We start from the raw sequence: 13395 nt of genomic DNA, 5'->3' as shown, positions 1-13395 counted from the left end.
ACCCATGTTTGATGAATGCTAAAATTGTAACAAACAAGAAATGATATTCGGTGCTTATATATTTCATACGGGTCTCCTCGTTATGCGTTGATTTGCAGTGTTTCGGCGACTGTTTACAGCCTAGTAACTTGTATATAGGTAACAATTGTATTTGGGTAGTCGAATTCAACTTTCGCTTGCTCGGCAGTTTATTAATATGGGGCTTTGACCATTTGAGATTAGACTAACATCTAGTCTCTAAAATGAACATATCGTACATAAAAAAACAGTTGTTCAGTTATCTTAATAAAAATATAATAAAAAGGAGCCCAGTGACTCTCTTCATTTTCAGATACTGCAGTGATCTAGACTTGCCAAACATTATAGACTTGCATGGGCTGTATTTGATATATATTTGTATCAGGGTCTGTAAGACAGACTATGGTGCTTTAAGCAGTCTGACAAATGAGGTGTCTGACTAACCTTTTGTTGTGGTATGTGAGACTGGTACGCAGGCCCCAGCTTACCGTAAATCCTTGAATAAACTAAAACAAAATTTGGTTACGTAATGCTCCTTTTTCAAAACATCCAGTTTAAAGTTTGGAAGATTGTTCGCCCAAACCATTACCGCACCTTAACTTGCGCTTTATCGAGCGACCGGTAGCACCCTATTCATGGATCATTAATGAGTGGTTTGGTACCAGTAGAAAACATGAATCAATACGATTAAAACAGTTTTGTTACAATACGTTCCTGTCTGTACGCTTCACTGAGATTTTAAAGAGTGAAAATACCGTGAATCACACCAATTAATGTCTGTAAGGATCCATACCGTAAAAGTTGGAGGAACAGCACGTGAAAAGAAAACACAAGGCCTTGGTGCAAAAATCCCCTTCTGAAAAAAATAAAAGTCCGCCTTGAAAAAACGCCGGGTCTCGGAACCTTCCGAAATACATAAATGTCGCGCGTTTATTCAAGAGTTTACGGTAGCTGCAGGACCTATCAGTATTAAAGTGAGACAGTTTCACAAACACCTCGCTGTCACTCGTACCTAGCGACAATGGCTGAGCTCTCTGGGAAAACACTGTTTTCTATGAAAACAGTATGTATTGTAATCGGTGCCAGCAGAGGTATTGGAAGAAGTATCGTCGTCAACTTTGCGTCTAAATTTCAGTCAGGATCCCTCGTCGTAGCGTTAGCGAGGGATTCGGAACAGCTGGCTGTGACGAAGACATTGTCAACGCAAGCAAATCCCGGTGTTGCGTGTCTGACCCGTGTTTTTGACCAGGGATCGCTTGATCAACATCAGTACGATACATGGCTCAAAGACTGTCTTCAGGTAGGTACATCGAGTTATTTACATCGCACAGATTGTAAACAAAGGCTGACGTTTAGTCATAACATTGAGGTATCATATAATTACTCATGGGGTGACGGCGAACAGACATCACAGCGTTATCTGAATTGTCCGAGAGCACAGGGGCTGTCAGAAGTCACCAGGTACTTTCGTCAGCATGTCACATAATTCACGGACCTCTGTGACCATGTTAAGTAGGTCCGTGCTTAATTCTTCCCCGCCCTGAAAACTTATGTTCTTAACTTGCCAACATTTTGACCAGAAATATTGATATCTGCTGCAAAAGCATGTTTAAGAATGACATTTGTTGTGTTATCTAAATAGGACTTGTAATCATTTATTTGTTTTTATTGGTACAAATAGTGGGTATATATCACGTTCTGCCTGACAGGCCCAGCTTTCTTGCCTGGGTTTTCCTTGTGCTGACCATTTAAAGACACTGTTTCTTTTGTTGTGCTTTCTAAAGATAACTACATTAATAACAAGCAATTTGTACTTTACACCATTTCTCTCCACTTCCTTCCTCTGCACATAACATTATATTGTGGGGAGCTATTGATGCTCTGCAGCAATCTCTACTTGTTTGACTGTCACGTACATTCATCGCCCAAACCACCCTTCGAGGCCTCTAGCCTCGTATGATAGAGTGAGTGAGTATGGTTTTACGCCGCTTTTAGCAATATTCCAGCAATATCACGGCGGGGAACACCAGAAATGGGCTTCACACATTGTACCCATGTCGGGAATCGAACCCTGGTCTTCAGCATGACGAGCGAACGCTTTAACCACTAGGCTACCCGACCGCCCCCGTATGATAGATATCTACTTGGGTGCCAATGTATATATTCCTGTGCTCGGATAAATGACTTCTCCAAATTGAAACCACGTGGGAAGGTATTATTACTATGGCTACTTAGACGTTGTTAAAACATAGGCCTACTCTAGGAGATTACCCTAGAAACGTATTACCATTGGGATTCATACTATTTCATATCCTATTTAAAAGTGTTGAAATTAACTTTAAAATCACAGAACTTCTAAAATTCACATGTCGGCATCGTTTGCATGTCAATATATATAATATCACGTGACCAAAAATATGACAGTTTCTAGGGACGGGTCATAATAAATGATACACATTTGGGGAGGGTCATGAATATATGGGCTTTCATAATCTGTACAAGGACATGGGGAGAATCATCGGATGATATGAACAGCTTTCGGGGAGGACATTGTTTTCAGTACTTTCGTGCAGCAAAAACCTCTGACCCCCGTAAAAATGATACGTCCTTTATTGTCGTAGGACGATCCCCGGCTCGGAGTCAGTATACTGTGTCTGTGACTGTGTCTGAGTGGGGTTTTCATGTTAAACTGCGGCATGGTATCTCAGTGAGCTAGCACTATAAATCGGCATCAGTCAAGCAGCCACACACACACACACACACACACACACAAACACACACACACACACACACACACACACACACACACACACACAGAGACAAACACACACACACACACACACACACACATGCATGCACGTCGCTATATAAGTGCAATAATCCTGGACGCGACGTTAAACCCCATTTCACCTCACCTCACCCCGTAGGACGCTTGATAAGGCGGTATGTCATTTTTAGCACCCGATGCATGGTTACCTCTCTTCAGGCATACTGTGTATCTTTCTTTTCCATCCTAGCAAGTCTAATGTTGTGCTGTTTGTCAAAGGTCAAGGTCACACTTTGAGGTTTTTGTATCGTTTACGGATCTGCTTCTTTTTGTGTGCACTAGTAAATGCCAATACCTCTTGTAGTTATCTTATATCAATTTATTTACCTTTGATACTGTTCAAAGCAGTGTTACGCCCTGATTATGTTTCTAGGTTTGTCAGCACCATGCCCGTGCTCGTGGGTTCCACCAAAGCGGTAAACGTCTGAGACCTCCATCACTTCGAGCTTTCCTCCCACATGCCGTGATATAACTGAAATACTGTTCAAACCAGCGTTAAACTCAACTCACTCAAAGCGGTGTGCCACTCATTTCATACCTTCACAACTGTTACTTCAGAATTGGACTTATTTCCCTTCTATGATCTTTGGTTGGTTGTTTGTCGATTTGTCAGTGGCAGTTGTTTCTTTTCGACTTCTTTTTTTCAAAGCTGTTTTCATTTTAGAGAAATGTATACAAGCATATGTCACAAATTTCACTGATGGACATATGCATGTATACATTCAGCTATATTGGTTTTTTTTCAAAAGTTCGCCACACTTATCACTCTGTAGATGTTTGTAAACAAGGTAAGGGACGGACAATGTGTTGTTTGGGTCAGCTTGGGATTTTGTATGGAGACTTAGATATAGGTAATGAAAATCACTAGTCTAAATATCTTCTTATTAAGAAACCCAACATCTTCGAAACGCTGACAATTTGTAACATAGATGACACTTGAAATACGTTGTCCTTCTCACCCGATTGACGCTGTTGCAGGGAAGAACGGCAAGCGAGTTCCAGCAAGCAGTGATCATACACAACGCTGCGTCTATTGGAAGCGAGTTCTGTGAGAATTTGACAGAGGTGAACCAAGTGTCCCAATACCTCAACATTAACGTGGCCGGACTTGTTGCAGTGAATGCTCGTTTTATGCAGGAGTTTAAAGATGTACCTTCTAAAGTGGTTGTCAACATTACTTCAGCCTCTGCTCTGCAACCTACGGCCAGCTGGGGACTTTATGGTTCAGGTTATTATTATTACTATTATTGTTGTTGTTTACATATTAAAGAGGGTTTGGGTGATCCTGACACAGTCAGGCTGGTTAGGCTCATCATCAGCTCAGGGCCCTTGCCACCTCTACACGCAGCCCAGACAGCGAATGAGACTTCAGAAGCGCTGACAGTCAAACCCACCCAGAACTTTTCGGATAATGTGAAGACTCCCAAACACTGCAACCTTCTGCATTACCCAGATTGTCAGAAGGGCTGATCCGGGTACTCTCCCAATGTCAGTCAACAGATTGGGAGGTACCAAACCTAAGGCACCGAGAACAATGGGAAGTCGGACAACTTGGTACTTGAGATGTAAGCGTGACATTTCGAAAGCGAGGTCTGCATGTTTGCCACGTTTTTCCTGAATCTTGTCAATCACATAAGTGTCAAAGGGGACAGAAAATCCAATGATACTCTTGGACAATGATTAATGATTGAGGTGGCCCGTATAATTTGGGTTAGATTTGCTCTTCGGCAATCGATGGCGTCTTGTCGTAAGCGGCGACTAATGGATCTTATCGTATCCCAATTGTATATATTGATGCTCATGATGTCAATCACTGGATTGTCAAGTCAAGACACGATTATTTACAGACTGCCGTCATATAACTAGAATATTGCTAAGTGCGGCGTTAAACCAAAAAATTATTAAAAAATGATTGAGTATAAAATATTGATGGATAAATCATATTGATGTGCTTCTGATATTCTGAGCGCCAAGGGTCTGGAATTTCGAAACGATCTTCGTTAAGATAATTTACCAACAGAACTGATGACTCCCACCTGCAGAAAGGGATGTAAGCGCTTCCACTCATGAACCTCTTCTGAAGCATGGTAAGTCCAATCGTCGTCGCGCTAAGATCGCTTTGTGCAATTTGACCCTGTAGTGTAGTAAGTATCGTAAATAGGAAGAATAAGCACCATATTTGTATGTTCCAGGCAAGGCTTTCCGTGACATGTTCATGAGGACGCTGGCACTGGAGCACCCCGACTTCCGGGTTTTGAACTATGCCCCGGGTCCTGTTGACACGGACATGTTCCATTCGAGTCTCCAAAAAACAAAAGATGAAAACCTTCTCGAAGCCATAAAAGGTATGTGCTACACGGGATCAGTAGCAGTGAGAAACGATTTGAATTGATTATTCTTTCCCGCCCTGAAGGCGGGGAAGTATAGGGGAAACGTTAATTTTGTATCATGTATGTCGACATGTTGGTTTATTTGAATTTCAAGCCACGCATTTACGGAAACAAAACATACAAATTTCCAGCAATAGGAGATACTTCAAAATCGTCTTTATGTAGTTAATTGATGCACCTGGCCGTTTCTGGTCATTAGCTGACATTATTAAACCATTCATGTGTAATCCGATGTCCTTTTTTTCCCCTCAAGGACTAATTTTCTGATTTTCACGGTGCATACAAAAGAAGAACTGTACTCCAGAGATCGTAAATAACAGCATAATATAAAATAAGTTCTGAATATGCTTATTCATGAACAAAGACGACATCTCAATTTAAATGTAATATGGCTGAATTCCACATTCTACATACCACACTTTTGATTGCGTTGATGCTCATGTTCACTGGAAATATTTGGAATAGTTATATTCCGTATTTTGAATTAACCCAGTCCCCCGTGTTTTTTTAAATCAGTGCACCGCATAGCCACATGTGAAACGTTTGGTAGCAAAGTCAAAGCAAAATCGGAAATGTGTGTCGGCGAATTTGCATCAAGGCTGTAGTATTTTTCAACCGTTTAATGGAATTCAATGTACAGCCGTAGCTCTTGTCGCTATCATATATTTTGTGTCCCATGGCTCAAATCTATTTGCGTCTGTACCGTGTTCCACTGACCGCGATAATCTGTTGGATGAAGGCACAGCTCTCTACAGTCACATAGTTAACACCAAAGGCTATGAGGGGTATTTAGGTTATGAGGGGTATTTAGGTTATGAGGGGTATTTAGGTCATAATCAGTTTTATGGCCCCGTCACAGGGAAAACAAATGTCATAGAATTATTTCAACAAGCAATATTGATATCCCAGTCACTTTTGGTAACTTTTAATGATGTCTCTATTGCAATTTTTACGGATTTTGATTCGTATGCATTATTTTACTCTCATCAGCGGAATGGTTTGGGTCAGACTGATCCGAATGGACAAGCAGTTTTACTTCTGTTTATGGATGGATGAATTGTTACGTTACATCTTAACAGTATACCAGGCGACTATGCTTGTCGTAAGAGGCGACTAACGGGATCGGGTGGTCAGGCTTTGGTTGATGCATGGCATCGATCCCAATTGCGTGGATCGACGCTCATGATATTAATCTGGTCCAGACTCGATTATTTTACAGAACGCCGTCATATAGTTGGAATATTGCCGAGTGCGGCGTTAAACGACAAACCAATCAATCATCATCATATGAACTCAAACCAGTAAGTGTTACAAGTAAACCACATTCCACAACAGTTACTGACACTGGATAAAAAAAACGGTACATAGAAAAAGACCAAGTAACTCAACTCATCATGATCACAATTACTATTCTTTGAAAGAAAGAAATACAAAAAAGAAACTGACCAAAAACTGTAAAACAAGAGACAAGGAATCTCCGTTATTGATTAGTCCCGGTATTGAAATGATCTCCAACTACGTGATAATATTTTGAGTATGTGCATCTGTGGTTGTTACAAAAAGACCTTATCTAGTATGACTTTTTTGCCATATGGAGCCCTTAGTATTTTCATTTACATTATTATAACCACATGCCAAGTGTGAAAAGAATGTGATCTATTATTTGAGTATGTGCATCTGCCAATGTTGTTGGCAGTTTTGATACCATTTCAACATGTTTACATTTGTGCCAGAAATTGCTTCCATTTCCTTCGATCTACTTTTTAAGTAAAGAGCCAGGTTAGAATAGGTCTTCAGCAACCCATGCTTGCCGTAAGAGGCGACGAACAGGATTGGGTAGTCAGGCTCGCCGATTTGGTCGATGCATAACATCATATTCCAATTGCGTAGTTCGATGATCTTGGTGTCAATCAATTTGAGTGTTTTCTTGTTATTTAACGAACTGGGTCACGCCGATGGCTGGGTTTGATTCCTAACATAGGTACAATGTGTAACTCCAATTTCTGATGTCCCCGCTGTAATATTGCTGGAATATTGGTAAAAGCGGCTAAAAATCATACTCACTCCTTAACAAGGGTTTACCTGGTGGGATTTCGAACGAAATAAGCTTAGCGGGCAAATTGAAAAAAAAGATTCTGACAACCATTACAATCTCCCCCACCTCGATCACCTATGACACAGAACCCCATTTTTCTACACCTAGGCCGCCTCCTTCCCTTGCTTACCAACCGGAAGTGGCCTGTGCTTGATCTCTTAGTTTTCCTTCTCATCGCACACGGGGTCACACCTTCTGGAGAGTTCAAGGTCGGGGGTTTGATCCCCAGGAGTCGTACGCTCAACGCACGCATGCACGTGTAGCAGGGCGCGTGAAGTCATCCCACAGATGGCATCCTTACCTTGTCAGCATGCTGACGGGGTTAACCTCTTTGGTCATGTGGACAAGGCGTTCGACCTCGGATCAGAAGGTCCGTGGTTCGAATCCCATCACGGTGCTCGGAAATTTTATGGCCGCGACACTGGCGCCCAGCGTGGGGCTGAGCACGTTCATTTTAAATTTGAGCAAAATAAATCTCAGTACCCTACTTTGCGGCCCGGGACGTGCCTTCTGTTGACGGAAGAGTATGTAGCAGGGCGTGGAGTCATCCCACAGATGACATCCTTACCTTGTCAGCTTGCTGACGGGGTTAACCTCTTTGGTCATGTGGACAAGGCGTCCGTCCACGGAACAGAAGGTCTGTGGTTCGAATCCCATCACGGTACTCGGAATAAACTTGTCAGTGAGATGAAAATCTACACTATATAGTGTAAATAAACACTGTAGACATAGAAATGTGGTAGAAATAGATTTTGTACTATAATCAATACTCTGTAAAAGTCAATATGATTATTAATTTCAAACAAATGTACACATGATAAACATATATAATATATATATATATATATATATATATATATATATATATATATATATATATATATATATATAATACAACTCTGCACAGCAAATCGCGGCGCCTTAGACGATTTGGCCACCCGTGCCACCACACGCTCTTAGAACTTGTGAAATAAGGTTTCAAAAAGTGCTCTGGACTAGTCTTATTAAAACGTCTTAAACATTTCTAAGGCTGTTGTGGCTTGAATATAGCTGACTTGGGTATTAGATAAACATTCATTCACATACTATTTTTCAACCCTTTATAAGTTTGCGCTTTCAACTCTGCTAATTGTGTTTCAAAACAACTGTTTTGACCTGGAACTATTGTTGCATTACTCGTATGAATGAAATATGATTCTGAAGCCTATGTAATAGTGTTTTGCTGAATTGGATTATTTTAAGATTGTGTTGCCTTTAAAAATATTGCTTTGGGTAGAAATAACATTAAGAGTCGGGTTGCCCCCTTGTCATTAAAACATATTTTTTCAATTTCAAAATCTGTAACAATACAACTAATAAAATTGGCAATACCAACAACTGAGAAGCATAATTCTGGCCGTTCATCAGCACTGCTTCCTTAACATGCTGAAAGCATCTGGATTCTTATGATGCCATTACTGCTTAAGGTGATATTGATATAGTGTAAAAGTGCTCTGTACAAAATCGTCGTGCAGAGTTTTGTCCCTTGGGCACATCAGAAACCTATGATGTTGGTTTGAATCCGGGTTTGCAACCATCATGTTTCTAGGTTTGTCAGCACTGTACCAATGCAAAGTGGCACACGTCAGAGACGCATCACTTCGGGCTTTCCTCCACGCACCGTGATATAACTGGAGTACTGTTCAAAGTTAAACCCAACTCACTCACACACTCAGTGTACAAGATCTTTGTGTCTGAGCCAAAACTTTTTTTAAATTTTAACAGGGATGGTATTTATTACCTAAGGTTACATGATTGAACGAGTTTAAAAAGACACTTCTGTACTACAATAATCTAAAATGCATTTGTCTTTCAGACATGAAGAAGCGTTTCCTCACCCCTGACACTACAGTCAACAGACTCATCGCCATACTGGAGAAAAATGTTTTTGAAAGTGGAGCTCATGTTGATTACTTCGATGATCAATGATATCAGTAAAACAAGAAAGACTGTTGGAATCTTTGCATAATATGGTACATTTCAAAATGTTGGATTGAATAACATACTTACGTGGTATATGATGTATTACAAGAAGGTATGGGAATTAATGCTTGCCTGTAGGCCCGAGGTTAGTAGAAAGTACCTCGGGCTAATAAAATTCTTATTCTACTACCCCGTAGTGCCTGTAAATTCTGTTACGCTTGCTACAAATTACCTGTCGTCCTCTCGATTTCCCCTGTCAAATTGCTGCGCATTTGGCATAACTTTTCGAGTCTTTCTCGAAATGAATAATATACCCAATTCCCGAGTTCACCCAATGTATAGCTTCTGACTGAGTCTAAATATTTGAATGTTTAGATGCACATAAAAGATTGAAGTTTGAAAATCTACTTATTGTGAGCGTGTTGGGATTTTGAGTTAATTACCATCCATGAAAAATCAGAACACTATTCCCTCCCTATTTGTGAGATGCTGCTTTCTCACTCTCAGTGGTTGGTCCGTGTGTGGTAAGTATGGCGCTGATTGGGGTTCAATACCTGTGAATGTAGTGGCGAGACAGTGGGGTTATTAGCGGTTCTTTATTTGAGTACCCACGCACATTACCTAATTTACGGATCCCCTATTACACAGATGATCTATTACCGCTTGAGGAAATCAAAGCTAACGTCACCTAAAGAATGTCATTGATTTACGTTGGCAGTGTCCATTATCGGTTATAGAGCATACATTGGCGCCAGTACTGTCTTTCTTTCCTGCATATACCATCTTCCCCAGGCAAGAGAGTTAAATAGCTACAAAAGACCAGTTTCCATCCTTGCCGAACTGGGCTGGTATTATTGTGTTATATTTGGGCTGGACTAACGAGTCTTTGCATAGTCCAATCAAAATCACGCAGCGAAATCGAAATCCGGTTTGTAAACTGTCGTGCAGATTTCGGTCGATTTAAAGATTTGTAAAGCATGTGTACCGCCATCTCGTTGTCAACAGATATTTTCCAAATCTGTTCATGTTTTTAATCAATGTGCTCACTTGATTTGATGCACTTCGCGATGTAAGACCTGTTTTAGCACAATATAGATCTTATTCGATCAGATCGTCTTGACTGGGCGCCGCCATTTTGCTTGAAGCAAATGCAAGTGATACAAGAGATGGAATCTGATTAGTCCATAGGAGAGGCATAGAAGGGACATAACTCGTAATGGCCACTGGTGGCGCTAGGATAGAGCCCAGGTATTCCAGCCAAGTTCGGCAAGGGTGGAAACTGGACTTTTAAAGTCAGTTAACTCCCTTGCCTCGGGAAGATGGCATATACTGGTATAATCTCTATGTATCACATGTTATGATTTATGAGGAAACTTGACTTAACTTTTTATATGAGCATTGTCCATTGGAATTGTATGGTGCACTGATTATTGCGTAAGTTCAGTCATGCCATGCTGAACATCAACACACGCAATATGGTACTGCCCTCCAAATAACATGAACCTTATCTATTATAACAGTATTATCGAGAATGTACGAGCTCCGCGAGGTACACCCATGACAACCGCCTAGAAACCGTCTCGATGTTGCAGTCGACCAGGGTGGTGAGAGCTAAGGACAGATCCATCAATGGCTACGTACATGTCTGAGACTACAACAACACAGTTATCCATCTTATCGGATAACTAGATGTATAGTTATGACTCAGGGCTGATGTAAAGCATTTTTTTCACATATGTGTGAATATTCATGTATGATGTATGACTATGCATAGCTGTTTAATCGTGCTGATGTAACCATCCTCTATTTAATTGTAACAGTGTATGAAAGGACACATTGTTCATACAGACATGTAAAATAAAACGTCTAAGGCGCCGCGATTCGCTGTGCAGAGTTGCGTCCCTTGGGTACACCAGAAACCTATGATTGTGGGTTCGATTTCCGGTTCGCCTCGATTATGTTTCTAGGTTTGTAAGCACCATACCCGTGCTCGTGGGTTTCACCGAAGTGGTAAACGTCTGAGACCTGCATCACTTCGGGCTTTCCTCCCACATTAAGCTGACACGCCGTGATATAACTGAAATACTGTTAAAAGCGGCGTTAAACCCAACTCACTCACATTTGTCCTATAAGTGGTCCCTCCTACGGATTAGGGGCGGTGGGGTAGCCTCGAGGTTGTAGTGTTTGCTCTTCACGCCAAAGACCCGGATTCGATTCCCGACATGGGTGCAACATGTGAGACCCATTAATGGCATCCCCCCGCCGTGATATTGCTGGAATACTGCGAAAAGGGCATATAACCATAGCACAATGTGTTCAGAACAACCAGCTTGCCCAGTGAATTATATCTGTGTGTAGACCCTTTGGACATTTTTCTTTTTCTTCAGCATTTTCGGGAACAGTATATATATGTATTTTAAAAGAATTTCCTGGCCCATGACAGAATACCGGACTTCCCTTCAATAATATGTTGAAATGCTGTGAAATAACTTAAATAATTTGAAAAGTGGTCACAAACTCCCTGAGCTTGCCACCATTATTAACCATATACCGCCGTCACATAGCTGGAGTATTGCTGAGTGGCGTTAAACAACGAACAAAAAAAATAAAAAATTAACCATACATATATATGTATAGCGCGCACTGGAATGTGCTGGATAAATGCTCGTGCATACTCAGATCAGTTGACCGCCTCTGTGGTCTAATGGTAGAGCTTCCGCCCGGCTGCGTCATACCAAAAAACATTAAAAGATGGTACTTGTTTTTACCCTGTCTAGCGCTCGGCATTAAGGGGCTAAAACAAGGACTGGTCGGCTCGGAGTCAGCATACTGTGTCTGAGTGGGGTATTCAAGTGACACTGCGGCATGGTATCTAAGTGGGCTATCACTAAACATCGGCATTAGTCCGGACTAGTACAAACAGCCACACACATATAAGTGCAATAATCTTTAAGGCGACGTTAAACCCAATTTCATCTCAACCTCACTTGTTTAACGCCGCACTCAGCAGTATTCCACCTATATGACGACAGTCTGTAAATAATCGAGTATGGATCAGACAATCCAGTGATTGACATCATGCGCATCGAAGTCACAAAGGGACTATCTTGCAGCCATACAGGCAACGCGACCAGAATTCATAGAACGACGGTGTCGTTGCGTTGAATATAACAAAACCATATTCACTGAACCACGGTTACACAACCCACAGAAGGCCCCTCCGTTGACCGAAACTCGCCAAACAAGGTTGTGATTGGCTCTTATAGTAAGCAACCAGCAAAATACGACAAGAATGACAGCCAGTGTCGTACAGGGAATAAGTTGTTCTGTTTTTCGTTTCACTTGATGAAAATGTTATATGAAAGTTGTTTTGTTATGTAACCATAGTCCACGTGAATTTATACGGTTCAATAATTATGTATTGACCCTGTTCAGTATTTGATCCGTTCGTAAATGTAACTTGTCTGTCTCGCAGACACTAGAGACAAAAGTAAAAAAGGAGTCCAACTCAAGTCTATTAATTAAGGACTCCATTTGGATTTTTTAAAAACTTATATTTTGTAGATATATATTTCTAAACAAGATAACTTTATTCCTGAGAGTCAGTCATAAATGTGACCTCCGCGTTCGTTTGTACACCTCTGTTCTCAGTCTGTGTTGGCTATTTAAAGATTGTTTTATATATAACGTGAAACTGACCACACGGGGGTTGGGTACACATGGGTGTCGTCTGCCCTTGGTCACGTGTAACCTCACTGAACTAGGTCACTCCCTGAAAGGAAATCAGCCGTTACCACGAACACTGTACAATGTATAAACTAGACTGAAAACGATTCAGTCTGTGCTAGTCAAATGTGAACAAGCTGGGAGGAAACCGCTTTGTGTATGTGTACATTGTTGACAAGTATGTGTCACGTGACCGGGGTGTAAATGAGGCTGGTGAGATAAGCATCGGCATATTGATACGCCAATCAGCAGCCCGACCATCGCTCAGCAGAGATCCAGCGATCTGTAACTATCTGATAGTCTGCTGAACACTATTTTCAGAACAAGTTAAGTGAAAGGCGTGTTTGTTTATTTTTTGTGTTTAACGCTGCACGCAG

The 13395-nt window shown here is 41.2% G+C and overlaps 1 protein-coding gene across 1 annotated transcript; it reads left to right on the top strand.

Annotated features, from left to right (window-relative positions):
• The first annotated feature begins 1048 nt into the window (after window positions 1-1048).
• Window positions 1049-10121, top strand: LOC124137065 (sepiapterin reductase-like). The gene is made up of 4 exons (XM_046503205.2): window positions 1049-1318; window positions 3824-4073; window positions 5038-5190; window positions 9186-10121. The coding sequence occupies exons 1-4, from the start codon at window positions 1073-1075 to the stop codon at window positions 9296-9298; spliced, it is 762 nt and encodes a 253-aa protein (XP_046359161.2). The 5' UTR covers window positions 1049-1072; the 3' UTR covers window positions 9299-10121.
• Window positions 10122-13395: the final 3274 nt, after the last annotated feature.

This window comes from Haliotis rufescens, unplaced genomic scaffold (genome assembly GCF_023055435.1).
Source record: "Haliotis rufescens isolate VD_foot unplaced genomic scaffold, xgHalRufe1.0.p SCAF_16, whole genome shotgun sequence".
In the NCBI taxonomy this organism is placed as follows: Eukaryota; Metazoa; Mollusca; class Gastropoda; order Lepetellida; family Haliotidae; genus Haliotis; species Haliotis rufescens.
Note: the sequence above shows the minus strand (reverse complement) of the source record. Positions and strands in the feature narration are given on the sequence as shown.